This window comes from Pinus tabuliformis, chromosome 7, assembly GCF_031772625.1.
Source record: "Pinus tabuliformis cultivar Carrire ecotype Pingquan chromosome 7, CPIR1, whole genome shotgun sequence".
NCBI classification, from domain to species: domain Eukaryota; kingdom Viridiplantae; phylum Streptophyta; class Pinopsida; order Pinales; family Pinaceae; genus Pinus; species Pinus tabuliformis.
In genome coordinates, this window is record NC_142293.1 from 652,179,187 (window position 1) to 652,205,646 (window position 26,460).

General features: G+C 41.2%; 1 protein-coding gene across 1 annotated transcript; it reads right to left on the reverse strand.

Annotated features, from left to right (window-relative positions):
• Positions 1-24,213: 24,213 nt before the first annotated feature.
• On the reverse strand, positions 24,214-25,089 carry LOC149249123 (uncharacterized). Its single transcript, XM_089452030.1, has 3 exons — positions 24,886-25,089; positions 24,568-24,723; positions 24,214-24,414 (listed from the first exon to the last, which is right to left on the reverse strand). Exons 1-3 carry the CDS (start codon positions 25,087-25,089, stop codon positions 24,214-24,216), a joined length of 561 nt encoding a protein of 186 aa, XP_089308156.1.
• Positions 25,090-26,460: the final 1,371 nt, after the last annotated feature.

A 26,460-nucleotide genomic window follows, 5' to 3' on the forward strand; every position in this document is an offset into this window, starting at 1 on the left:
TTGGCGGAATCTGTGGGTTCTCGCCTGATAAATCCACCCGGTATGATGCACAATTTTCTTAACCGGAGGTGGTGATGGTGGAAGAGAGTTTAGTTTCAGTGACAGAGTGCAGAACAATGCGTATAACCCACAAAAATTTTCCAACACAGTATAACCACGCAACAATCCTGTAGAATTGTAGTATGGGCACACAGACAGCAATTGATCTACTTTCTCCTTTACCCTGACAGTAACTGACAATCCTACCACCTTAAATGAGCAATTGCATGAGAGGTCCAGTGTTACCTCGTTACTCGGCCACCTTTTTTTCGTGAACACCCGCGTTCCTGTAGAAGACTGCGTCCTGTAGGACTGCGTTCCTGTAGAAACTGTTCCTGTAGGAGCAGTGTGCAAACTTCGGGGAGGACTGCAATTGGACTGCGGTTGAGGTGCACTTCGCTGGTGTTCAGTCGGCCGAAAGCTTGGCATATCAACATGCAGAGGTATTCAAAAGAGTTACTCACGTTCTGAAGTGGAGGTGGATGGATATACAGGCACAATCTAGCCGATTAGATTTTGAATCGGCGCAGCTCGTGGCGAGGAGGGTGAGCTGTCCCCGCCGGACCGTTGGGTGACGTCGCCCATCATCCGCCTGCACATTCCCACAGATCTGCCGCCGCCCTTTTCGGTTAAACTCATTTTTTTGGTTGACGGGACTGATCTTCACGTGCGTGTTGTGTGTTTCCTCTGTCGCGGCTACCACCCCATCATCTGACTATCACTTCACTAGCCAACGTGGCCAGTCAACTGGCCTTATAGCCGCTCAACCATTCATTTCTACGCCATGCAAACAAATCAAAGTAATACTCATGCGATTTGATGGAAGGAAGGATTAGAACACTTACCTGCGTGCGTCTGCACATGATTTTCAGATTTTTGGACGACGGATCTACCAGCTGCATGTGGCTTACACAGTCCCGGAGGCTCGTGGTTACAGGATGTTGGCGCTGTAGTGGACGCTCTGGTTTTATGCGCCCGCGTGTTGCTTGCAGATGGCTGGTCAATGAATGGCATCCACTGCTGCAGGTTTGACTGCTATAGGATTCCCGCAGGGGTCTTGCAACAGTCTCACCTCCTCGGGTGCATGCTACTTGATAATGGAGATGACCTACTAATCGCGCTCCCGACGAGTCTGATGCTCGTCATGGACATGGTATGAGCTCTCAGTGTTCATTTTTCTCTGACAATTGATTTTTCCACGAGAACTCATTGATCTGGTTTGCTGGTGCAGGGATCTTAGTTGCATGGCGCCGTTGCCGGGGAAGCGTCAGAGTATTAGTAATTGTTGCTTTTCTTCTACTTCCATACTCTTACTTCTGCTCAGTAGTTTATTTCATTTCCATTTTGCAAAAGTAGCTTAGCATTTCCTGCTTTCCTAGATTAGCATTTCCTACTTTCCTAGATTAGCATTTCCTGCTTTCATAGATTAATATCTCTTGCTTTCCTAGAGTAATTTTTCTTTCTTGCCAAGGCTCTCTCAGCTTCTTCTTTCTTCTGCTGGATCCTGAATGTGTCCTAGCTGCATGGCAATGGTCTGTCTCACCTCACTCTTAAGATCTTCTAATTGGTTTGTAAACACATGTTTGGAGAAAGGGACACCAGTGGAGAGGAGATTTCCTCTACCTAGTTTTCTAGCTGCCCTGGAATGATTTCGAAACACAGTCTTGATGTCCTCATAAGGTAGTTGGTAAATGTCCCCCCCAGCTAACATGTGAAGGGTGTCTAAGAGATCTTCAGGGACCCCTCGGAGGAGAACCAACTTGAGGGATTCAGGGTCAAGTGTGCACCTGGCCCGTTTATAGCTAAGTTGGAACCTCTCCTCGTAATCCTCTAAAGACTCATCATTCCCCATGGTCATTCGAAAGATCTCTCCCTTGGTTTCCTTGGACCTACAATAATCCCTATACTTGGTATTGAAGGCTTGCTGCATCTGAGCCCAAGTAGCTATGCTATTCCCAGGTAATCCCATGAACCAGCGTAGGGCTGCATCCTTAAGAGTGGAAGGGAAAATCTTCAGCTTTTGCTCATCTTCAGTATAGTCATAGGTTCTACAAAGGACAACAAACTCAAACAAGAAGGTATCAGGATCCTCAGTGGTCAGTCCATGGAAGTGAGGCAAGGCGGAGGGGCTAATGTTTTTCATTTTCATATCTCCATTTGTCTCTCGGGGTTGGGCCCAACCTGAGAGCTCAGGCCTCCTTCCTTTGTATCAATATTGTTCCTTTAGAATTTCGTTTCCATTTTCCTTTACATGCATTTGAGTATAGCTGCTGATTTAGATTTCCTGTAGAAGTCAAACATATTGGTTTTATCAGTTAGAACTGTTGTAGTTGTTTGGAAGTAGGCTGAGGCATTACTTAGATCCATTCATGCACTTTCATATTTAGCATTGCTTCTTCATTCCACTGCCATGCATGAGTTTCCTTCACAATTTATATTGTTGTTCATTGATTTTATGTCACGGGTAGCTCAGGTTGAAGCATTCTTGTTTTGGTGACACTCACAAGCAATTTGTTTCATCTACACTGCTTTCTCTCGTCCATCACTTTGTCCTCCACCTTGATCACACCTACAAACACATCTTTGACCTCTGCTCCGCTCTGTCATCTCCCAAAGTCTTTCACTCCTCACGTACTTCCATTCTCTAGCCCTTTCGTTGACCTAGCCCTCTAGTTTCCAACCTATTCCCTACACTCACTTCCCATCCTATTCTTTCACTTATAAAGCCATCACCAGCCTTATTCCTACCTTACACATCTCCCCCTACCATTTCATCACTCCTCCATCATGCCAAACACTCACGGTAGGTCATCCTGTAGCCATTTGTAGACATCCTGTAGAAAACAAAGTATCCTGTAGGATCCTCTGCAGGCATCCTGTAGGAGGCCACTCTCTCGGTTGCTGAGAATTTGAATGCTAGGAACCTCTGTGGATGGATGCTAAGGATCCCTAGGGACCTCTCCTAGCCTCCCCAACCTGTCCCACACTTTCCTTCCTTCTCCATCCCATCTGCACAACCAAACCCTAGTTAGCACAAGATCACAATCATTCCACACACTTAAAGGAAAAATACAAAAACATAACTTTCATGATGCAAGTAGTTTAGATCCATGCATTTTCACTTATTAGAGGTAATGACAGCATTGGTAGAAGTTGCATTTACATTCTTTGCATTGTAGAGGTTAGACTAGTCAAATTAGGGTTTCCTAGGTTTACATGCTTTGATTTGCTTTCAGTTCATTTTTGTCAAGTAAAGTAGCTTTCCTTTGAGATTAGCTTTCGTCCATCAATTAGCAAGCTTCTTCTGAGAGCCTATAGAAGTTGGCTTGAGCCCTAGCGGACTTGTGCCAGCTAACCAAGTGACAGCTGCGACAAGAGCTAGTACTTGTGCATATAGCACCGTCGCTTCCAAGTTTGTACGAACTACAGGGTTGATAAAATTAAGAGACAGGAAGCCCCATGATGTTGGAGAAACGGGGTCCTCTAGTGGTGAAGAAGAAGAGCTCGTAGCCAAGAGTAAGAAAAGGAAAAGCAAAAAGGTCTCGACTCCAACACAGAAGAAAGAACGAAAGGAGAAGGAGGAGGGAAAGGATGACAGAGCAAAAGAGGACACCCCCATCCTGTCAGCAAGGGAACAAAGGTTGAAAACCAGGGCAGTCAAAGCCAAAAGCAAAATCCATGTAGCCAAGCAAGAAAAGGTGGCGAAAGTTGCATCTGCAGGAACGCAAGCACAGGCTTCTACAGGAAGCCCGAAAACACAAAAAAAGGCTTCTACAGGAAGCCCGAAAACAAAGACAAAGGCTTCTACAGGAAGCCCAAAGATCAGTAAGGAGCAGGCTTCTACAGGAAGCCCAAGAGCAACAACCAAGGCTTCTACAGGAAGCCCGAAAATCATTGGAAGACAGGCTTCTACAGGAGGCCCAAAAACGGAGAAAGAGGCTTCTACAGGAAGCCCGAAGACAGAGACAGGGGCTTCTACAAGAAGCCCGAGATTGGAAAGAGGGGCTTCTACAAGAGGCCCGAAGGTCATTGAGAAACATCCTCCTATAGAGAGTCTGAAGACAAAGAAAGAATCTTCTACAGGAAGCCCGGAAGCGGGCAAAGCAGGGTCTTCCATAGGAAGCCCGAAATCTAAAAAGGAGAGGCCCTCTACAAGGAGCTCCGAGAGAGCAAAACGCAAGAAAGAGAAGGCTGGCATTCTTGAGAAGGAGGCAGCAATGGTGCTGGCTGCCCTCAGCACACCTCCAAAACCGAAAGAGAAAAGGGAGAGGGAGACCCCTCTACCAGCTGAAGCCAGGAGAAGCAAGAGGATGACCACGGGCAAGCCACAACCTCCACCCAGCAGCCAAACCACTTCAGGGGATGTCCCTACTTCACCCAGTGCAAGGACCCCCTATAAAACATCAGCCACCCCCGAAAAGGGGAGCCCAAAAATAACTTCCTGTACATGAAAGATAGGCCAGTCGCCTTCCAAAGCCCGACTCAAGGAAATAGAAAAGGGGAAGGAAACATCACCCTCATCACCACCAGGGGCAGAGAAGGCAGGGCCATCAAAAGCAGAAAAGAAAGAGCCTTTTCCGGTCCCGAGTCCTCGGCCAAGGATAAGGAGCAAGAGCAAGGTTTCTCAAGGATGAGCAAATGGTTCAGCTGGGGGGTGATGATGAGCCCCAATTTTGGTACAATTTGGGCTCATTTTGGCCTATTCTACTTGCTCAAACCATTCATTTTTTATTGCTTATGCATGCATTTCTTAGTTTATTCATGTTGTTTGTAGGAAGAAGGGTAGGCACTCTCTCTACGTGACTAATGCATTATGATTCCAGGTTTTGACATTAAAAGGGAGCAAAAACAACGAAAAAGGAGATAAGGAGACAACGAGGTGGCACTGCGGGTTTTAGGAGAGGTTGTCCACGGTTCTAGGGACATCCCTCGTGATTCCCACCAAGAACTCCGAGATCTAATCCATCTCCCCTCCGAGCTTAAAAGCAGCCAGCTGTTCTACAGGAACAGCAGTTATAAACTGCTCTACAAGAACAACAATTATGACCGTCCTACAGGATCAACAGTTAAACTCTAGTTGGACAGCCGAGCTCCTAAAATCAAGGACACTTGTTGGATCATCATTTTTGTATAAGTATGGAGGTCTTAGCCTTAGATAGGTTTTTGAAACTCTCGTATTCTATTGTAATTTTGGAGCACAGCTCAGTTTTCGTTCCTTTTTGTAAGCCAATTTGGCATGATATCAAATTATGAATAAAGGAGGCAGATTCTGATCTAGTTTTGAGTTTTTCTTAAGGAGACTATAGCTCTCAGGTTAGGGCCCAACCTGAGAGCCATAGATCCCCTCTGCTGTAGTGTTGTTTCCATTTCATTTCAGCACTTTGATCTTTTCATTTGCAAATGCAATTCGAATTACAGGTTGTTGAGTTGGTTTTTTTCATGAGTTAGATAGGAATTGCTTATGGTGAATTTGTTTCCACTTGCTTAGTGTAGCAGAGGATAGATATAATCGATTGGAGCTCCAACAAAAAGGTTGTTAAGGCTCACTGCCGTCTCATCTGGGATTGGAGTGAAGTCCATGACTAACCACCAAAAATACACATTTCTTTATTCCATGGTTGCTGCAAACACAGTCACGTTATGTTAGATGCTTCCACATGATTCACACCTGCACCACACTCCCTTACCACAGCTTCATGCACATTCTCCTTCGCGTTTAGATTGCTGCTCGTTGAATTTACAAGCACAGGTAGTTTAGGTTAATGCATTTTTGGTTGAGTGACAGTCATAAGCATTTGTTTCACTTACACTACTCTCTCTCGTTCCATCACTTCGTCCTCCATCTTGATCACGCATGCAGACATCTCTTTGACCCCTGCCCCGCTCTGTTATCTCCCAAAGTCTTTCACTCCTCACGTACTTCCATTCTCTAGCCCTTTCGTTGACATAGCCCTTTACCTCCCATCCTCCTCCCTACACTCACTTCCCATCCTATTCTTCCACTTCTAAAGCCATCACGAGCCTTATTCCTACCTTACACATCTCCCCCTACCATTCCATTACTCCTCCATCACTCCAAACACTCACGGTAGGTCATCCTGTAGCCATTTGTAGACATCTTGTAGAAAACAGAGTATCCTGTAGGATCCTCCACAGCCATCCTGTAGGAGGCCACTCTCTCGGTTGCTGAGCATCTGAATGCGAGGAACCTCTGTGGATGGATGCTAAGGATCCCTAGGGACCTCTCCTAGCCTCCCCAACCTATCCCACGCTTTCCTTCCTTCTCCATCCCATCTGCACAACCAAACCCTAGTTAGCAAAAAATCACCATCATTCCACACACTTAAGGAAAAATACAAAAACATAACTTTCATGATGCAAGTAGTTTAGATCCATGCATTTTCATTTATTAGAGGTAGTGATAGCATTGGTAGAAGTTGCATTTACATTCCTTGCATTGTAGAGGTCAGACTAGTTAAATTAGGGTTTCCTAGGTTTACATGCTTCGATTTGCTTTCAGTTCATTTTTGTCAAGTAAAGTAGCTTTCCTTTGAGATCAGATTTCGTCCATCAATTAGCAAGCTTCTTCTGAGAGCCCATAGAAGTTGGCTTGAGCCCTAGCGGACTTGTGCCAGCTGACCAAGTGACAGCTGTGACAAGAGCTAGTACTTGTGCATATAGCACCGTCGCTTCCAAGTTTGTACGAACTACCGGGTTGATAAAATGAGAGACAGGAAGCCCCAGGAGTTGTAGCATTATTTCTACAATACTGGAGCTCACCACCTTGCAGGGGTGTACGGGGTGTAAATGTTGATGAACAGGCAGTATATTATGCACCACTATGCTAGGATCAATGTCGGGCATTTCTTCGTAGGACCATGCAAAGACGTCACGAAATTCGTGAAAAATATTGGCATAGAGTTGAATCTCCTCCGGAGTACAAGTGACTCCAATGTGAAGATGTTCAACAATCCCTGGTTTCGTAGAGATGTCGATAGGTTGGGTTTGCGTGATGTTCGCCATATTTCCTTTAGAGGATACTTGATAAACTTGGATAGGTGTTTGAAGGGTTTGAAATGGGAGACAAGGAGCAAACCGCTAGAGACAAGTAAGCATATCTTGATGGACAGGGAGAAACGAGGGATGATGGTGAGAATCATGCCAAGGAGGTTCCTCGGGAGACATAGTCTCAATAATGGCTTCGTCAGAAGGGAATATTTATTTTAAAGGGTCCGAAGAAGTCTCATCTCCAAGCCATGAGGATCGAGCGAACGAGTCAGGAACCTTGCTCGAAGGAGTAGGTTCAAGAGAGGGAGCCGATGCAGCAATGATTTCGACGTAGTTGAGCTCGGCAGGACTCAACGGCATCTCATCACCCCAAGATTCTACTTGATTAGTGGGAGGGGGGATCCACAGATCAGAACGAACAGTAATCATATTGACAGAAGCAACGTTAGGAGGTGGGAGCGGAAAAACACCCATGAGGGCGGGATCTTTAAAAAGCCTGGCTCCCAGACTCTCATATGATTTGGAGGTATGCTCCAGAAAAGGGAAGTTGCCTTCAGAAGAGGAAGCGAAGAATGAAAGCTGGTCGACGGTAACAATCTTCCCTTGATGAGGGAAATGGATGATATGAAACAAAGACGAAGCTACAGCTTGCATTGCATATGTCCAGCGAAGTCCGAGAAGGAGGTTGTAGGTAAGATTAGCATCAACAACTTCAACTTCCATCTCGACCATCTTCCCTTCCAAAGAGATGGGAAAACGTTGGAGTATACCATAGGGACGGGATGCTCTTCCATCAAAAGCTTCCAAGGTTGTGGGAGACCGGCTCAGCGTTGGACAACCAATAGCTTTCCAACAGGCAACAGACATGATGCAAGTTGAAGCACCTTCATCAATGACTGTATGATGAATCGTTTTGGAATTAATAATAACCTGTATGAGGAATGCGATTTGGTGAAGCAGTCTCGGCGTATGGCTTTCCAAGTCAAAAGTAATCAAATCCGAGCTGGCCAAGTCTATGCCACCGATGGCCAATAGCAAGGACTTCCTCTGAGAAGGGCAACTCTGGAGGACTTCTAAAGCGGACATAGCCGACGGAGTTTGAGATAAGTCCTCAACAATACTGTAGTGCTGTGCAGCATGAGCATTTGGATTGTAAGAATATTTCTGGAGTACTCCTTTTGGAGGGGTCGAATAGGCATCTCAGTGCTAGGTCTCTCGATGTGGAGCGAGCCTGAACTGGACGGAGGATCACTAAAGGGGACCTCAGGCTCTTTCTCAGCAGATGACGGATATTCTTTTGTCTGAGTACTGATGTGGACAGGTATCGTTCCAGCCATAAATAATTGAGAGCCGAAGGAAGATAGAGGTTGAGAGGGGTCAGCCACCATTTGAGTTTGTTGAGAGGGAAAGGGTTCTTTGAGCACCGCAGGAGTCCCAGGAGCGCCTTTCAACAAACGACTAACTTCGGACCATCTAGGGCAGTCCTTGGTATAGTGATCATCATCAGAGATGAGACAAGGATACTTGGGTTTGCGCTCGGAACCTTCCTCGGCTGGAGGTTTAGGGGAGTCCTGTTTAGGTTGATCTGGCTTATTCTTCCCTCTTCCTTTCTTTTTTCCTTTCGAGGCTTTGTCTGCTGTGGGGGACTGGATGGCATTGACCTCTGAAGTAATATTCAAATTGGGTGTAGCATGAGAAGTGTGTTCATTCAAAGCATTTGATTTTTTCTTCCCAGGGTTCGCGAAATTTTTTTTCGAGGATGAGTTAACATAACCAATAATACCGTCAACAGTTGGTGTTGGCGGGGCTTTGGATGTTCCTGGTCTCGGGGCATCAGGAAAATAATCATACAATGTACCAGACTGGGAATAAACCAAGTCAAGGTACTGAGTGCGCATGATAGCTTCCTCTTCAGTGACACATGCTCCCATGGCAATGTCCCGTACTATTGGAGGAACGAACGAAGTCGTAAACCAGTCGGTAAGAAGTTGGTCGGGAATCCAAAACTTGATCATACATCGACGCCGTCTCCATTCATGGATATGATCAGAGATATACATAGCCATTGTCTGTCTTAAGGATGTCAGGAGGTGTGTACCCGTTTCATATCGAATGGGCAACTGAAAATGAGTGAGAAATTCCATAGCCAACAGGTTAAAATCCTGAAAGGATCTACGAGTGAGCTCAATATACCACTTAGCTGCAGAGCCAGTGAGAGTCCTTTGAAAAAGGCGAAGTCAAATCGAATCATCAAGCCACGAATTGGATGAACACCACAAGTGATAGGTCATGACATGAGCTTGAGGATCTTCATTAGCTTTACCATCGAATTTGGGACAATCACTGGGAATTTTCGTCGGAACCGAAGGCCAATACGGATTATGGAGAATGGGATCATTGGTCAGTTTGGACACATCCGGTAATTCTAAGGTTGCTAAGAAAGGTAACTGAGGATTGAAGGACATCTAGGGCTACGGGTAAGATGGAGCACCAGGGTTCCAACCAAATGGTGGTTACCCCCATGGGCTTTGTCCGGACGGATTTGGCCCCATAGGGTTTTGTGCATAGGGATTCTGTCCATAGGGATTTTGGTTTTGCCCCCCAGCGTTCCATGGATTACCAAACTGTCCTGCAGGGGCACCAAACGGTTGCTGATAATTCTGATAAGGATTTGCCTGCAGTTGTTGATAATTTTGATATGGGGCAAACAAAGGTTGCCCTTGGGGTTGCTGGTAACCATAAGGCGGCTGGACTCTGAACTAAGCTTGAGAAACACGCTGAGTTTGATAGACTGGTTGGGGTTGAACACCAACTTGGATTTGAAAACCAGATGGGGCTTGGGGTCCAGCCTGGGGCATAAAACCGGGTTGAGCTTGCGAGACAACAACCATTTGAGTTCCTAGTTTAGCAGCGCCAGAAGGATGTCCTGTAGGTTGGGCTATCTGGCCGGAAGGATGACCTAGTTGATATTGAGGTTGGCCCACCTGCCCAGAAGGTTGTACTTACTGGGGGTGGAGTTGTTGGTGCACAACTGAGGGTTGTCCTGATGGACCAGATGGCCGAGTGGGGTGGGCAGTTGGTTGGCCTGATTGGATTTGAGGCTAGCCGACTTGCCCAGGTGCTTGACTATACTGGATGGTGGGTTGACCATATAGTTGACCAGCTTGTCCAGATGTTGGACCATACTGGACATTAGGTTGGTTTGGGTGAACATACGATTGACCAATTTGTCTAGTAGGATAACCTTGCTGGATACTAGGCTGGCCTTGTTGAACAGAAGATTGACCTGAGTTACCAGAAGGTTGAGCATAAGAGGTGAAAGACGGACCACCAGAGGCCAAATGTTGTCCCTGAAAGGGTTTTCCTTGTTAGATCCCAGGTTGCCCTGTGTAAGACTGTTGGTCTTGATTAGGTGGTCCTTGGGATTGCGCAAATGATACTTGGCCACCATGATTAGAGGTGGGGCCCCAATCAATTGACAACATGACAGAAATCTCAACAGTCGGTTGAGACGAAAAAGGCCTACCAAGATGTCGTAAATACTGGTCGTATGGCCCCTCTATAGGATCAACGACTCCGAATATAGAGGCCGAAGGACCACTGAAAACGGGAGTCGAAGAAGCTACACATACCGTTGGAATAGTTGGGATTGAGGTAACAGATGTACTGCGACTTTGTGGAGTAAAAGGCTCCATGGTGGGAAAGGCGAGTTGTGACCAAATAGAACTCGTGGAGGGAGTCCTAGAAGACATAACATCCTTTAATGCTTTATAGCCTAGAGGTAGTCTCCCAGTAGTAGGGGTGCTACTAACAGGTATAGGTTCCATTGCGGTGGGAATTTCACCGCTCGTCGCAACAGATTCTTCAGTCGAAGTAGGAGATACTTCCTCGATATTGGAAGAAAATAGTGGGGCCAAAACATGAGGGGAAGTGTATTCCCAAAAATGGATACCGTCTTCATAAGGTTCCCAAACGGGGTTCCAATGAAATTCGTAAGTCTCGTCACCTGGAGCACGAGAATTAATCGGTTGTATACTCATAATAACATGAAGAGTATCACTCACAACCGGTATCTCGGCAAAGGATGAAGACGAAATTGGTAATTCCTCCAAGATGAAAACTTCACAAAATCCTAGGGAAGCTAACGAGAAAGGGCCCTACTCAAACTAACGCAAACAAGATCTAACCGGGTAAATGTGAATCGCGGCCGAATAAATTTTAAGACAAAGGAACTAAACTTGACCTTTTTCATGTTTTAAGAGTCGAGAAAAGGACAAAAAGATGACTCTAGTCTCCTTCAAATGTTTAGTGAGTCCGAAGTGACAAATGCTCAGGTGAGCCTTTTCTTTTAGGGAGTCCAAAAAGGATCAAAAGTGACTACTCTGGAGAAACTAGGCAAAGGGTTTACCAAAAAATCCATAAAACTGTATATACACCTTGGCAATCATATGAAAACCAAGGTCTTCGCGTACGAAAGTCAATCTTCCTAAATGTTGTGTTCAATGCATTAGGGTTTGTAAGTCGGCAGACACAGCTTCCTGTGGATAAAGGACGATAACCTAGTGGGGTCTCCACATATACTCGACGATACGTGGGAGCACAAATCCATGCTAGAACACTATCGAGTCACAAAAGGAGGAATCACCCAACCATGATGTGAAAAAATAGTGACTAGGTTTAACGACGCCGGAACACGTCTCTAGCCTAGACCTCTAGATGTATGTGTTAAGTTCCAATGCATTTTTAGATTCATTCAGTTCATTTTACGGTTGATCTTTGATTAGGTTTCAGTTTCCAGGTCCTACAGTATGTAATCTCTCACAATTTCCTAAATGCAAGCTATATGCCAAAATATATCATTTCATTCGATGAATGCTAACTACGAGAGAGTTGAGATCTTTCAATCAAACAAAATGATCATAAAACAATCAACAATGACTCTAATGTAGCTAATGGCAATAAACGAAACTTTTTTTTTTTTTTAAATGACTAATCGCTAATAACAATGAAAATCTCTAATTTCCATTAACTAATGCAATGCAAAAGGGATTGTTCATTTTCTTTTCGATGGCAAAATGCACTAAACAAATTTTGAGAGATAATAACAAAGAGTAAAAAGACAAATTTCACTCAATGAAAACACAATCAAGTCTGAAACACCAAGACAATCTTTCAAACCAAGAAAAATCACAAAGACCTCAATGAGCTATGTAATCTAAGCCCAAACGAAGACAAGCGAGATCCAAACGAAAAGAGGTAAAATTGTTTGAAGAAAACAATAAAAAGTTTTGACAACTACTAGACAAGTGCAAAAGGTAGCCAAGAAGTCGACTGGACAATCAAAGAACCAAAAACTCCCACAGAAGGCTCGATGCACAAAGCCACTAGATGCTCTAGGGCTGGAATATGAAATCGATGGAAAGAGGCAAACACCCGAAGGATGAAGGTCAAAAACTAGTCAAACAAAGCTCTGACACACTCCAGTAGTTGAAAACAATGTGACAGGACAGAAATCCAAGCTCAGAAGGCTTCCAAACAAGCAAACTGGAAAAGTTCATAGGCCTGGTGCAACTTTCAGTCTGTAACTCGTGCTTTTAAGGGATTAGCGCGAGTTGCTTTTGTGAAACATGCACCCACTGGCGCGACTGTCAGGGAAAAAACCGCGCTAATCAAGTTTGCTAGCTTAAAACTAAAAACAAGCAGTCCACGGCTTGATCAACAGTATCCAGACAGACCAGGAAGCAAGAGACAACTTAAAAATTCAACCCAAAAAGCTTATCTAAGCAAGAAAAACAAGAGAAAACCAAGGTACAAGACAAACTCCAAGCTATTTGGTTCGTAAACCAAACAGGAGATTGACTGAAGTGGCGTTGATCTACTTCGCTAATGTAGAGCAGTAGCGTTTGGAAGGCTACCTGGCTGTACTTCAGGCTCCGTCCAAATTTTACGAATCAAACAACAAATAGCTTCCCCAGTAGAGTCACCAAATTGTTGGAGAGGTAAATCCCCTCTGCGGACAGAGGCGATCCCCACTAGCCCAAAATGGGTCTAGCAACAATCAAACAATGCTATCACGCAAGTTCCTAATTGCAAATTAAAGGTGGATTATGAGAGCCTACTTGGATTCCAACGCTCGTGTTGTAGAAGAGTTGACACTTCTGTTCCTTTGCTCTGGCCGGTCACGATCCTCACGATCTCCGTGAATGGACACCTGCACATGCAAAGAACGACACGAATACAAGCATAAAATCCAATAGATGCAATTATATATCGGTCAGAAAAGATATAACTCCAACATCATCACAATGAACAACAAGAACGGAACCATAATGATAGTCATCTATTATTGATAATCAACAAAGGAGAATACAACCATAATTCTGACGTCAAATCCTCCTTTGGCTGGATGATCAGCTACATATGCCTTGCAAAGCTTGTTGGGATTGGGAACAAGCCTCTCTCTCTTTGATTATGAATGCAAAAAAGACTCTTACAGCAATCTCTCAGACTTTTGATAGTATAATTCTCCCTATGCTCCAAAACTCGCTTGTCAAATGCAACAGAACAAGCTTTTATAGATGGAGGAGGAGGAAGAGATACAATGAATCCAGACATCCATGGGATTGACATTATCCTCGAAAACCTATTATGGATAGAGGAAAAGGAGATACGATGAATCTGGACATCCATGAGATTGGCATTATCCTTAAAAAGCTTCATGAGTCGAAAGGGAAAAACTTTCGGGTGTGCGTTTGTTAAAAAGCTTTTCCAAACTTGGTTGGCATGAGTATAACTCTGAGACAGAGTTCCAACTGGCACGCCCTCTTTCGAGGATTTCCCCCATTGGCGCGGGTAATGCACTGTGGATCCGCGCTAATGGAAAAAGGGGACTTTTTAAGGATATTCTGCAGGAGATGTCTTCAAGGCATATGAAGTCCATACTTAGGGGAACATAATGCAAGTGTTTTTAAGTTATGTCACTTCTCACAGGTCCCGGAATGAGTCGTCCAAAGTTTGGGAAAGGGGTATCAGGGACGGTGACAAATGGTGACAAATTACTGTGTAACACTCAGAACAACTAATATGCGGGGGGCCGGGAGAATGCCTTAGAATACCAGATGGATTTCCTAGGCCAATCTCCCTCTCTCCCAAATTGAAGACCAGATGGAAGGCGGAATTGAGGAACAAAGGGATGCAGGCAGTAAGAGGATTGCTCAGACTCATTCCATGAGAGTCGACGCCCAGGATAGGGAAAACAAAATAACAAACCCACCCGAGAATCTTCAAACTCAGACCCAGAGCCCTCCCATGGAAGGAAATGTTCCAGAGGAGCTGTCCTTGAAGGGCCAGCCAGAGCTTCCTTGTCGAAGGCTCAGAAACTTCGAAGAGAACCATAATTCGAACAGAGGCAATGGGATGATCCCAAACAAGAAATTCGCAAGGAATGAGCTTGAGCGCAGGGCATTGCCCCGACTTAAACTTTCCCAACCTGCCACAAACAACCACCTTCATAACTTCTTCATTGATTAACGTCGTCATCTTGTGCAAGTAGCAGCGTGTGGAGGGAGGATCCGTTGCAGTGGGCAGAGAGAATGAGCCCAGATCACCTGATGGGGAGATGGTATACACCGGCTCGCGTGCATGCCAGACATAGCTCCTATTGTCGGTATTTAACATCTTGTACTGGGTGGGCAGGTGTCAAGCCGCCTCGCCCCACCCGAGTCCTATCAAGTTTAAAACCATTTCAATCACCCGCATCCGAGGTAAAAATTCTCAATATTATGTAGTTTAAAGTTTCACATTTACTTACTCTAATCTATGTTTTCATGAGTAAAAACAATTCGACATTGGTTGGCCAATGTAGCAGTTTAGGCTGCTTGCATTGAGTTTTTAGGTGGTTCATGCGTCCCATGGCTCGATGTTTAATTTTTGAAAACATATTGGCATCGATGTGGCCTACCACATTGTTTATCTACGGAAAAATTAATAGTTTCAGTGGAATTTAATTGTGTTAAATCATGTTAGAAATGTAAATATTTATTTTTCAAATTTTTAATAATTTGTAATTAAAAGTTTTAACATTTTGTAACTTTGACATTAGTTTAAAACAATTCAATATCCATTAGCCATTCTGCCCCAACATTCTTTAGTCTAAAACATTTCAGTGTTCGTTAGCCAATCTGCTGCATGATTTGAATGATTTTTATTTTTATTAAGCAATCTGCAGCATCAAATTTTATGATTTTAATGTTTTGTATATTTATTGCAACCTTAAATTATGTTTAAATTAATATTTTTAAATTCCCTTCAAGTATTGGTGGATTGGATGTCTTTTTTAATTTTATAAATTGTTTATAATATGAAGGTTTATAATATATCATTAGTTTTATTGGTGTTGTTTTATGATAAAGTATTATATTTATATATGAATTTTTGATGTAATGTTATGTAGTAAAAGTATTAAAGTTTTTTTCCCAAGAAAAAATCTCAATTTTCATTAAGATGTTGAAAATTACATGTTGTATATGCTTGAAAGCATATGTTGTAAGGGTGGATTTCCATTCTCTGTTTGATACTATAAAAAATGGCACTATCTCAGGTTGGGACACTGATAAGTTATAGATATGATATGCCTGTCAAATAAAAATAACAAAAATATATACATGAATAACTTAGAAAAACATGATCACAGTCATATCTCAGAAACCATAAAATGAGGGCTTGTCTGCCCCTAGGTGTTGGTGGTCATCATAAGGTCTATGGAAATATATGTAGAATTCATGTTCTGTGCCCCTGGATCATCCATATCCCCGCCGTTGGTGCGTGGCCTCCTTCAATAATTTGTCAGAATCATTGCGCTCCTTATATATGTGATGATAAGAGATAGCATTAAAATTATTTTTAATAAACTTTATATTAATATGATGGTTTTTCATGAAATAAGAATTAATTGGATCATGTAAATTTAATCTTCTTCAAATTTCATGAAAATAAATTGAATGTGGCTTAATATGAAAATATTGAATAAATGACAAGAGATAGCATTAAAATTACTTTTAGTAAACTTTATATTAATCTGATGGTTTTTCATTAAATAAGAATTAATTGGGTCATGTAAATCTAATCTTCTTCAAATTTCATGAAAATAAATTGAATGTCACATAATATGAGAATATTGAATAAATCATTTAAACATGGTAATGGTATTAAAATTAATACTAAAATCTATATTAGTTTATTAGTTTTATAAGAAGTATTTTTATTGTATTAGGATTAATATTATAAATTTATATATTAAAATCTTAATATCTAAACCCAATACTAAAATTCTAATATTAAAACTCAATATATTAAACATAATTAATATTTATATAATTATGATAATATTTATATAATTATGATAATAATTATAATTAATATTGATATTAAATTTTTAATTTTATATCAATTACATTTACTAATATAATTGTATATATATTTGATTTACAAATATCAACTATATTTATTAATATAATTGTGCTAATAAATATATTATAATAAACTATTACTTATTTTATTTTTATTTTTTATTAATTTTATCATATTTCTTTTTTATTATATTTATTTAAATTAATTTTAACATATTTATTTAACTTTCATTATTTACCAAATTGCTATATACATACATATTCATTTTGAAATATTTGCATAGGAGGATGGATGAATGGATATAAGCCGATTTGGTCTAGTTTGCAGGGATAGGTGAATGGATATAGGTCGACCTGGTCTAGTTTGCAGGGATCCCAATGTCCGATGACTACTATTGTAGGTAATTAAATGGACAAATTCCATGTAGGAAAATAATAGGTCACTCCAGGATGACTTTGGCAATTGTGTTATGAAACGTTAATAATACTATAGAAACTTGTGGTATGTTTTGATCTTTTCTAATTGTTTTCTAGTGAGCTGTAATTAATTTTTTTTTTCCATTAATTTGAGTTATATAATTTGTAACATAAGTGTTTTATTAAATTTAGTGAAATATTTTTGAATAGTATTTTTTAATTTTTTTAAATATAAAAATATAAAAATAAAAAATTTTAAATTATTTTTTTTTTTATATTTCCACTTTTATTTTATTTTTTACAAATTCTCAATATTACAAATTACATATAAATATTACAAATTAAATATATATATAAATGATATTTGAGTAAATCTCATCTCTTCTGTTTAAAAATTTATTTTGGAATAATTATTTTATTTTTTTTAAATATGAAAAAAAAATTCTAAATTATTTTTTATTTTTTATCTTTTTCAATTTCTCAACCTTACACATTACATATACTTATAATGTCATTCAAAATTATATCAAAAAGGTCAAAACTTCTTATTACGCCAAATAACTGTCTAGTGCAGTGAATCCTAGGTAAACAGCGTTATATGATTGTGAAGTGAATGCCATGTTAAGAGGCACAGTGGTGAGGCATCAATAGGGATGGAATTGGATTGGGCTGATGGGTGAGTAAAATATAATTTAAAAATTTGTAAAATTGTTAAGATTGTTTTTTTAAAATTAGGAGATGAATTTGGAAGGTGTGAAAATTGATCAAATTTGATTAGTGAGTCTTTTTTGAAATTTTAACCCTGGGCCTCATTCTTTCTAATTTTAATTTTTTTTTTTTTAAACTAACCGTGTCAAAAGGAGAACAAAAATTTAAAAAATGCAAAAGAAGTCGTTGGATGAGAAGACAAGTTGGGCCTCACCTGCTACTTTATCTACCATTTCAGAGATGGGTTGATTTAAGTGACTTTAAGAGTGAGAGAGATTCAGATGGGTTGATTTCAAAGACAATAAGAGTGAGAGAGATTCTAATTGTATTGTACGGCATGTTTCTTTTAATGAATAATTAGTAAATATAGTTGATATACGTTGATTGATGTCATTATCCAACTTTTATATGTCAATCAACTTAATATACACTAGTAAATGGGGTTGATACATGTTAATTGTCATCATTTTCCAAGTTTTATACCCCTATCAACATTTGAAAATAAGAAAGATATATCAACCATATTAAAAAATATGGTTGTGTTAGTAATAATATGGAAAAGCCAAATCTAATTCATTAATAAATAATAATTTTTTAAAATATAAAATTTATTTATAATTTTTAAATAATAAACAAGTGTAATATGCAACGTCAATACTTAGTACATGTCTTTTATGCAAAAAGTAATTCACAGCTAAATTAAAGTAAAAACAATAAGGTAGAAATATTTTCTTTATTAAAATCATTATTCAAATATCATAATACCAATAATTGAAACCATGTGAGAGATTTAAAGTTGGATTTGAGACATGATAAGTTTTAAGCTCCCCATTTTTGAATGGAGTAATATAGTGATTAATTAAAATAATTTTTTTTATGTTTTCAACTGTTGTGTCACATACCTAACCCATATACTAAACATATATAGAAACATTTTTTTTATGGTAAGGCTACAACTCCATTATCGTTATAACTCTTGGTATTAAATTACATTGCGACTGATATTGTTTATATATGTTATAATGTTTAAACCATATGTATTGCCCCTCTCCATATGTGAAACCCATATCGCATTGTCTAAGTGCTGCGACATTGGGCATATCGAGAAAGCTCTGACTGCCAGCTTCGCTGGCACCATCCGTAGTGGACATATGGTCACGGCAATAAATTTCGCCGGCTTGATCACGTGAAGGGGTGTGTGGTTCAAGGTGAAGAACTCCCGCTTGTTTTCTTTCGTGTTGCCGCCTCAACCGACGGTAGGGATGCTCTGGGTTGAATCGGAGGGTGGAGATGCCCCCTCGACTCCTCCTCTGTAAGTGATGCTATATAAGACTACCCCTTCCCGACTCTTCGGGCTTTCCGGCATAACTCAGTGATTCTGCGGCTCTCTGCTCCACCCCGCCACAGTTGGTGGGATTGTTCAACGATTCTGCGCCGAGTGAACTACTACCATCTCCGCCAGCGCGCTTCCTCATCGCCGAGCTTCTGCCCCTCTGTTTATAAATTTCCGAGATGACTTCAAGTGAGTGTTGCAGTTGCTAGCATATGGGTTTAGTTCCATAAAGTTTATCGCTTTCTCATTTCTTTGGTTTTTCCCTTAAGGAATTAGGACTAACGATTTTCTCTGTCATTTTATTGCTTGATGTAGATATCTGCGTCTGAGATTGAGTCGGGCAAGGAGGTCTTCCTCAAGGTTATAGAATGCTGACATTTACAACAGGTACGACCCTTCAGCTCTCTGCTTGTTGTGTGTATTCAATCCGGTTAAAAGTACCTTTGTTTTGTTCATCCATCTTTCGGCAGAGGGTTACCCCTGCGCCTGATCGAAGCCCCAACCTTACTCTTCCATGGTTGGACGCAGATGGCGATGAGAGGTTCTACATTGTCCTGCTCCAATTTGTCTTGGTTTCGTGATATGGGTTCTGAAGTAACCCTAACGCTTCCAACGGTTCTGGGTTGGAAAGCTTTCAGTTTATGAGACTGTAATTCCATCTTTGATGTATTGTAGTTAAAACTATATATTGTATTTAATCTTTGAATTAAACTTCGCACATGACTCTTCTGGTTATATATGTTGGGTTTCTAGGCCCATTTGTTCTGGAACAGGACTGTTATAGCCTTGCGGCCGTTTCTATTTGACTTCTATTCTATGTTTATATTCTCATATCAATTGCGAGTATCTTACTCTGTTTTAAAAGGGTTTATATGGATGTTGTAGTTCGAACGCTGCCAGATTTGCAATGTAGATCTCCGTTCTGGAATGTAATAACTGTTCTTCTGGTGTTAAGATAAGGGTTTACCTATGTTCTGGATCGCTTGTTTAATAGGTCTTTTGTGGCATGCCTGTAAGTGTTTATGCATGCATCTCGGTATAATAGATGTTTTGGTCGTCTCGACCTTGTGCCTTCTGTATGCAAGAGAATGTTTGGTTCTTTATGTTTCTACCAGTAAGTCTGGATGTTAAATCGATCTCCTAACTTGGTAAATACATATATATATTTCACTGCAACTCATTATATATATGCTTCACTGTCAATCGCTTCATATATATCATGGCACTTGTTATTTATATCACTGTTTCTTTTAAAGAGTTAGCTTTTTTGTATTAGTTTCGCTTTTAAAAGAGTTAGGTCCTTGTGTAACAGTTTAATGGCTGTTCGGTTCTCTTTTTAAATTACTTGAAAGATAACTCGTTAAGCTTGATTCCTGCTTTGAGTTTTTGTTTGGTTTACGGGATGTGCGGTCTTATTTGCAGGGATACGCCACCCATTCGGGTATTCGCCATGCACAAAATGACTACAGAGCTCATTCCATACCGTGGGAGCCTACCCGGCTCTCAGGGTTATGCTTTAATCTTCTTTCTTGTCCTCTTGTATTTCCTGAGCTCGATGCAATTTCCGAAAGATTCTATTCTAGTTTAATAAGTTTGGGTCATGGTTATTATCGTCATTCCACTCCGCTGTTCTAGTATTGATAGCTTCTGTTAGTATTGACAAAACCCCTCTTTCTTAAAAGAAATCTACCCATGAGAAATGGCTTTCTACCCTCCTGTTCACAGTCGGGGTTTAACATTTTCTCTGTTTTCTATATATGTTAACAATCGAGGTAGTAACCCCTACAGCCAGGTTACTGTTCCGCTCTGTTCTTACTTTTTCCGTTCCGGGTACAAATACTACAGTTTATTGTTTCCAAGTCATAATCATTGCAGACCTCTTAATGCAGCAATAATAACATTTGTTTTTTTTTTTTTTTTTGGTAAACAATGTCTTATATAACACACAGATAACTTCAGATGCGTTAAGGTTCAGTTTACTTACCTGGTCACCGCCAGTACTTTAATTCCTTAGTAAATCACCTGCAGATTCTATGCATAGCTTGTTAACCACCCATCCATGAGACCTGTCCTCCGGGACCAGGGTCTCCCCCCAAGCTTCCTCTTGCCGGATCACTATCCTCAGCAAGGCTGCACTTCGTGCTCGACTATCTGGTCCTTACCAGACTTAGTCTATTCGGGTTTTCTTTTTCCTCTTCTTTTTCTCTCTGCCTGTCTCTACAGCCCAGAGTTTTGCCAACCCCCTCCCTTTTCCCTGGAGACCCTTCCAGTTAGGGAAGGTGGTTACTTGCAGTTTTGATAACTGACTTTCTTTTTCCAATTCCCTTCCGGGAGTTGCCAATACTATCATAAGTATTTCTTTATTGCAATAATTATTCTCTTAGTGCACATATAAAATAGCAAGAAATACTACTAAGGTTTTTTTTTTTTTTTTAAAAGAAACAAACAATCTTCCATCGTTAACTTAATTCTGTCTTTTACTGCAGTAAGATTTAAATATTTACACTATTCCCGGGGCCATCACATCTCCCCCGCCTAATATTGGACATCGTCCCGATGTCTGATGTTCTCAAAAAGCCTCGGATACGCTTGCTTAAGAATTTCTTCATCTTCCCAAGTGGCCTCGTCAGGCCCATAGTGCTGCCACTGCACTTTAACTTGGGTAATAACTCGCTTCCACAACTGTACTTCTCTCTGGTTGAGAATGCTCAGCGGCTCGACCAGGACCTCTCCTTCCGGTTCGACCTACAACCATCAATAGTACCAGTCATTTACCTTCAAAACACATTCCAACTAGTTAATCTGAAATCAGTTCTTACCCGTATATCTTGCCATTTGATTACATGCTTAGGGTCGTAAACGTATTTTTTAAGCATGGAAACATGGAAGACATTATGAATTCTAATGTGGCTTGGCAGGGCGAGCTGGTAGGCTACCGGCCCGAATCTTGCCAAGATCTAGAAAGGTCCAAAATAGCGGGGTGCAAGTTTGGTGCAACCGCTCCATTGCAGGGTACTTTTCCTGGCTTCAATTCTTGCGTAAACATGGTTGCCGACCTGGTACTCTTTAAACCTTCTTTTTTTATCTGCGAAGCTCTTTTGGTGGTCTTGGGCAGTCTTTAAATTAGACCGCACTCTTTTTACCATGTCCTCCATTTCTTGGAGCATTTCTGGGCCCAATCTCAATTTGTCCTCTGGCCCACTCCAACTTGAGGGTGTACGGCATTTTTGTCCGTACAAGACCTCAAAGGGAGTCATTTTAAATGATGTGTGATATCCGTTGTTATAAGCGAATTCAACCAAATGTAAATATTCTTCCCATTGAGTCGGTTTCTGCATCACGCATGCTCTTAACATGTCTTCCACTATTTGGTTCACTTGTTCAGTCTGCCCATCGGTCTCGGGATGATAGGCTGTACTGAAATTCAACTGTGTACCCAGTTCGGTAAATAATGCTTTCCAAAATGCTGATGTGAATTTTACATCTCGATCGGAAATTATTGTCTTCGGAAGCCCATGCAGTCTAAACGCATTCTGCATAAAAATGTGTGCAATTTGCACAGCTCTATAGGTAGATTACACTGGTATAAAGTGCGCTACCTTACTCAATTTGTCTACTACGACCATGATAGAATCATTGTGCTTCTTTGTCCTAGGAAGCCCGGTTATGAAATCCATGGATATGATTTCCCATTTCCACTCTGGAATGGGCATAGGTTATAATAACCCTGCCGGGTGTAAATGTTCTGCTTTGATCTGCTGGCACTTCAAACACCACGCTAAATATTCAGCTACATTCTTTTTCATTCCAGGCCAATAGTATTCTTTCCGAAGTGCAGTAAGCATCTTCTGGTATCCGAGATGACCTGCGTAGTGGCTGATATGAAACTCATCCAAAACTAGATTTTTAAGACTGTCTTCGTTAGGTACATACAACCTCTTTTTATAGAGCAGCATCCCATCCTCATCTATCTCATACCCTTGTTGATTTTCTTCGCTAGAAAGTTGTAACTGCTGTTTTATTTGATGGTATTCAGCATCTTGATCTGCAGCTGTTTTTATCATTTCTTGGAAGGGATCCTTCCATTTCTGGGACGAAATTTCGTATAAACATTGTACCTTCCGACTCAGTGCGTCAGCCACGCGGTTTTCATTTCCTTTCAGATGCTTAATATCAAAGTCAAATCCACTTAAAAAGTCTTCCCAACGAGCTTGCCTTGAATTCAGGGTCGGCTGACTGAAATAGTTTGTCAAACTGTGATGATCGGTTAACAACAAAAATTTTCTTCCCAGAAGTTAATGCCGCCACATTTTCAGTGCATGTATGACAACTGCTAATTCTAAATCGTAGGCAGAATTTCTGCTCATGCTCCTTTAACCTTCTTGATTCATAGGTGATCACTTTCCCCTCCTACATTAACACACCACCCACACCTTCTCGGCTTGCATCGGTACATACCACGTAATCCTTATTAGGATCTGCTATACTCAAAAGGGGAGCAGAGGTGAGCAAACGCTTAAGTTGCTCAAAGCTTTGCTGACATTCTGAAGTCCAATTGAAAGCCCTTCCTTTCTTTTGCAAGGAGATAATAGGATAGGCTACTCTTGAGAAGCCCTCCACAAATCTCCTATAATAACCGGCCAATCCCATGAAAGACCTGATATCTGCCACATCCTTAGGTACGGGCCATTCCATTATGGTCCTTATTTTTTCAGGATCTACTGCAATCCCTTCCTTTGTGATTACATGACCCAAGTACTGTATTTCGTCTTTGAAGAAATCGCACTTGCTGAATTTAGCATACAGTTGGTGCTCTCGTAGAGTTTGCAGTACCGACCTGAGATGTTCCTCATGCTCCTCCTTAGTACGGGAGTAAATCAGAATATCATCGATAAATATCAGTACAAATTTATCCAGAAATTTATGGAATACACTATTCATTAAACACATGAAAGTGGCAGGTGCGTTAGTCAGTCCGAAAGGTAGCACTACAAACTCGTAGTGTCCATATCGTGTTCTGAAAGCGGTTTTTGCAATGTCCTCCTCCTTGATTCTAATCTGATGGTAACTTGATCACAAGTCGATCTTAGAAAACACTGTGGCACCCTTGACTTGATCAAAAAGCTCATCAATCCGAGGTAGGGGATATTTGTTTTTTATCGTGAGCTTGTTTAGCTCTCGGTAATCTATACACATTCGAAGGGTTCCATCTTTCTTCCTGAAAAATAACACCGGGGCTCCCAGTGGAGATACACTGGGTCGGATATAATTTTTGTCCAGTAATTCCTTTAGCTGCATCTTTCACTCAGTCAAATCGGGTACACTCATTCTGTCAGGTGCTCGTGATAATGGTGCTGCCCCTGGAACCAATTCAATTGTGAAGTCTATATCCCTTTTTGGGGGTAGCCCAGGTATCTCTTCTGGAAATACATCTGAAAATTCCTTTATCACCGGAAGGTTGTCCAGTGTAACCGTTTTTTCCTTGGAATCTGCATATCCTACCTGAATGGCGTAAATCTGGCATCCTTTTCTGATACACCTAGCTAGCTATGATGCAGTGATTGGTCGGACCTGCACGGGTCGTTTTATCCCTTGCATCACCTACTCCCTTCCATGGTCATCTTTGTAGCAAATGGTTTTCGTCTTGCAGTTTACTAATGCCCAGTGCTTCTCCAACCAGTCCATGCCAATTAGAACATTGTATGAACCAAGTGGAAGCACATTTAGATCTGCTACCACTGGCTGTCCCGCTAACATTAGAGGACAGCTATTAATCTTTGCCACCACTCGTCTTTTAGCCCCTGTAGCTAGCTGTACCAGCCATGAATTCTTGAATTTTTCAGGCTGTAGTTTACATTGTTCTACTATTTTTGGGCTAATATAACTTAAAGTAGCTCCTGGATCAATTAGAACAACTATAGAAATGTCTGAAATTTTACCTTCAAATTCCACCATGGTGGGCTAGTATTCCGCCTGGCGGTTGTCCAGAGTTGCGTTAATCCTAGGCACGCTGCGCCCCACATCACCAACGGTTGATGCCTCGTGAATCTGAGATATTTGATCGGTTCCCTTTCGTTGCGGGCAGTTTTTGACATAGTGCGGTCCTCCACAACCCCAGCACTGTACTGGAGGTCTGGTTATTCCTTCGCTTTCCGGCTTGACAGGATGTTCGCTCATTCTGGATTCGTCGGTTGTCTTGGACCTGAACGATCCTCTTTGTACAGTCCGGCTGCTCTACCCTTTACTTCCACCCTTAACTCCACCGCTGCGACTTCCTTTACTGTTTCCAAGAGTTTTATTACTCCTCTTTTCATTCCATTTCCTATTTGAAGCATCCCCTTTCTATTTGTTCTGTTGATAATAGATTCTGGCTTTGCGAATCGCTTCATCCATCATCCTAGGATTGTCAAACTCAATCCTTTCTCGTATATAAATGGGTAAACTGCTAACAAATCTTTGCACCTTGGCCTTTTCTTCCTTAAGGTAGGGCACATAACGAAGCAGGGAGGTGAAACGATTAATAAACTCGTCCATAGTCTGCTGTCCCAGCCGCAAATCATGAAACTCCTTTGCCTTTTCATCATAAAAGCACTCGGTCAAATATCTTTCTTTGAAGTATTTCTGAAACTTTTCCCATGCGATGGTTCGTTTGCTTTCTCCCTTAACGATTTTGACTTCCTCGCACCACAGGGTTGGTTTCCCTTGTAATTGAAAGATGGCCAATCATGCCTTCAGGTTATGGTCGTATTCATACAGCTGGAAATATTTGTTCATGTTAATTAGCCAGGCTTCCGTCGCTTCCTCTTGTTCCCCATCAAATTGTGGGGCCTTAATCTTCCGAAATTCTCCCTGTAACTCCACTCTTTGACGTTTTGAGGTTTGCTGTTCGGATGCATTATCAGATTGATCCTCTCTTTCTTCTGATTTTTCAGGTTATTCTTGGTAATGTTGCTCCTCTGTCGTTCTCTGTTGTTCGGCACTGGGATTGACTAATGGCGGGTTCTGCTTTTCAGACAAACTTTTCAAGATTCTTTCTTGCTCCATTGTTAAACGTGCATTATCCTCTCGCAATCGAGCCATCTCATTTTTCAGTTCTTGAACTATTTCTAATATGGCTAAATTTGTGCTCCATGTCTCTTCGCCAAGCTGTACCCACAACTCTGGATTACTCCTAGGATTTGTTGCAGGTTCCTCGCCTGCTATCGTTCTGTGCGGAGCACTGCTAGCTCTCTCCATAATCACTGCCACTTGTCTAGTGTCTTGCTGTTGTTCTTTTCCTCTTTTTTTTTGCCTAAAATAGAGTCATTAAATATTCAACACTATTAGTTATTTGTACATCTTAGTAACCAAAAGGGAAGAAAGAGAAAAAAAAACAAATCGTCGTGTTTCCTTCCACAAATTAGCATGTTAAAGCTCGTCCCAGAGGTCACAGTATGAGAACCTCTGCTCTGATACCAATTGTCACATACCTAACCCACATACTAAACATATATAGAAAAAAAAAATTAAGGTAAGGCTACAACTCCATTATCGTTATAGCTCTTGGTA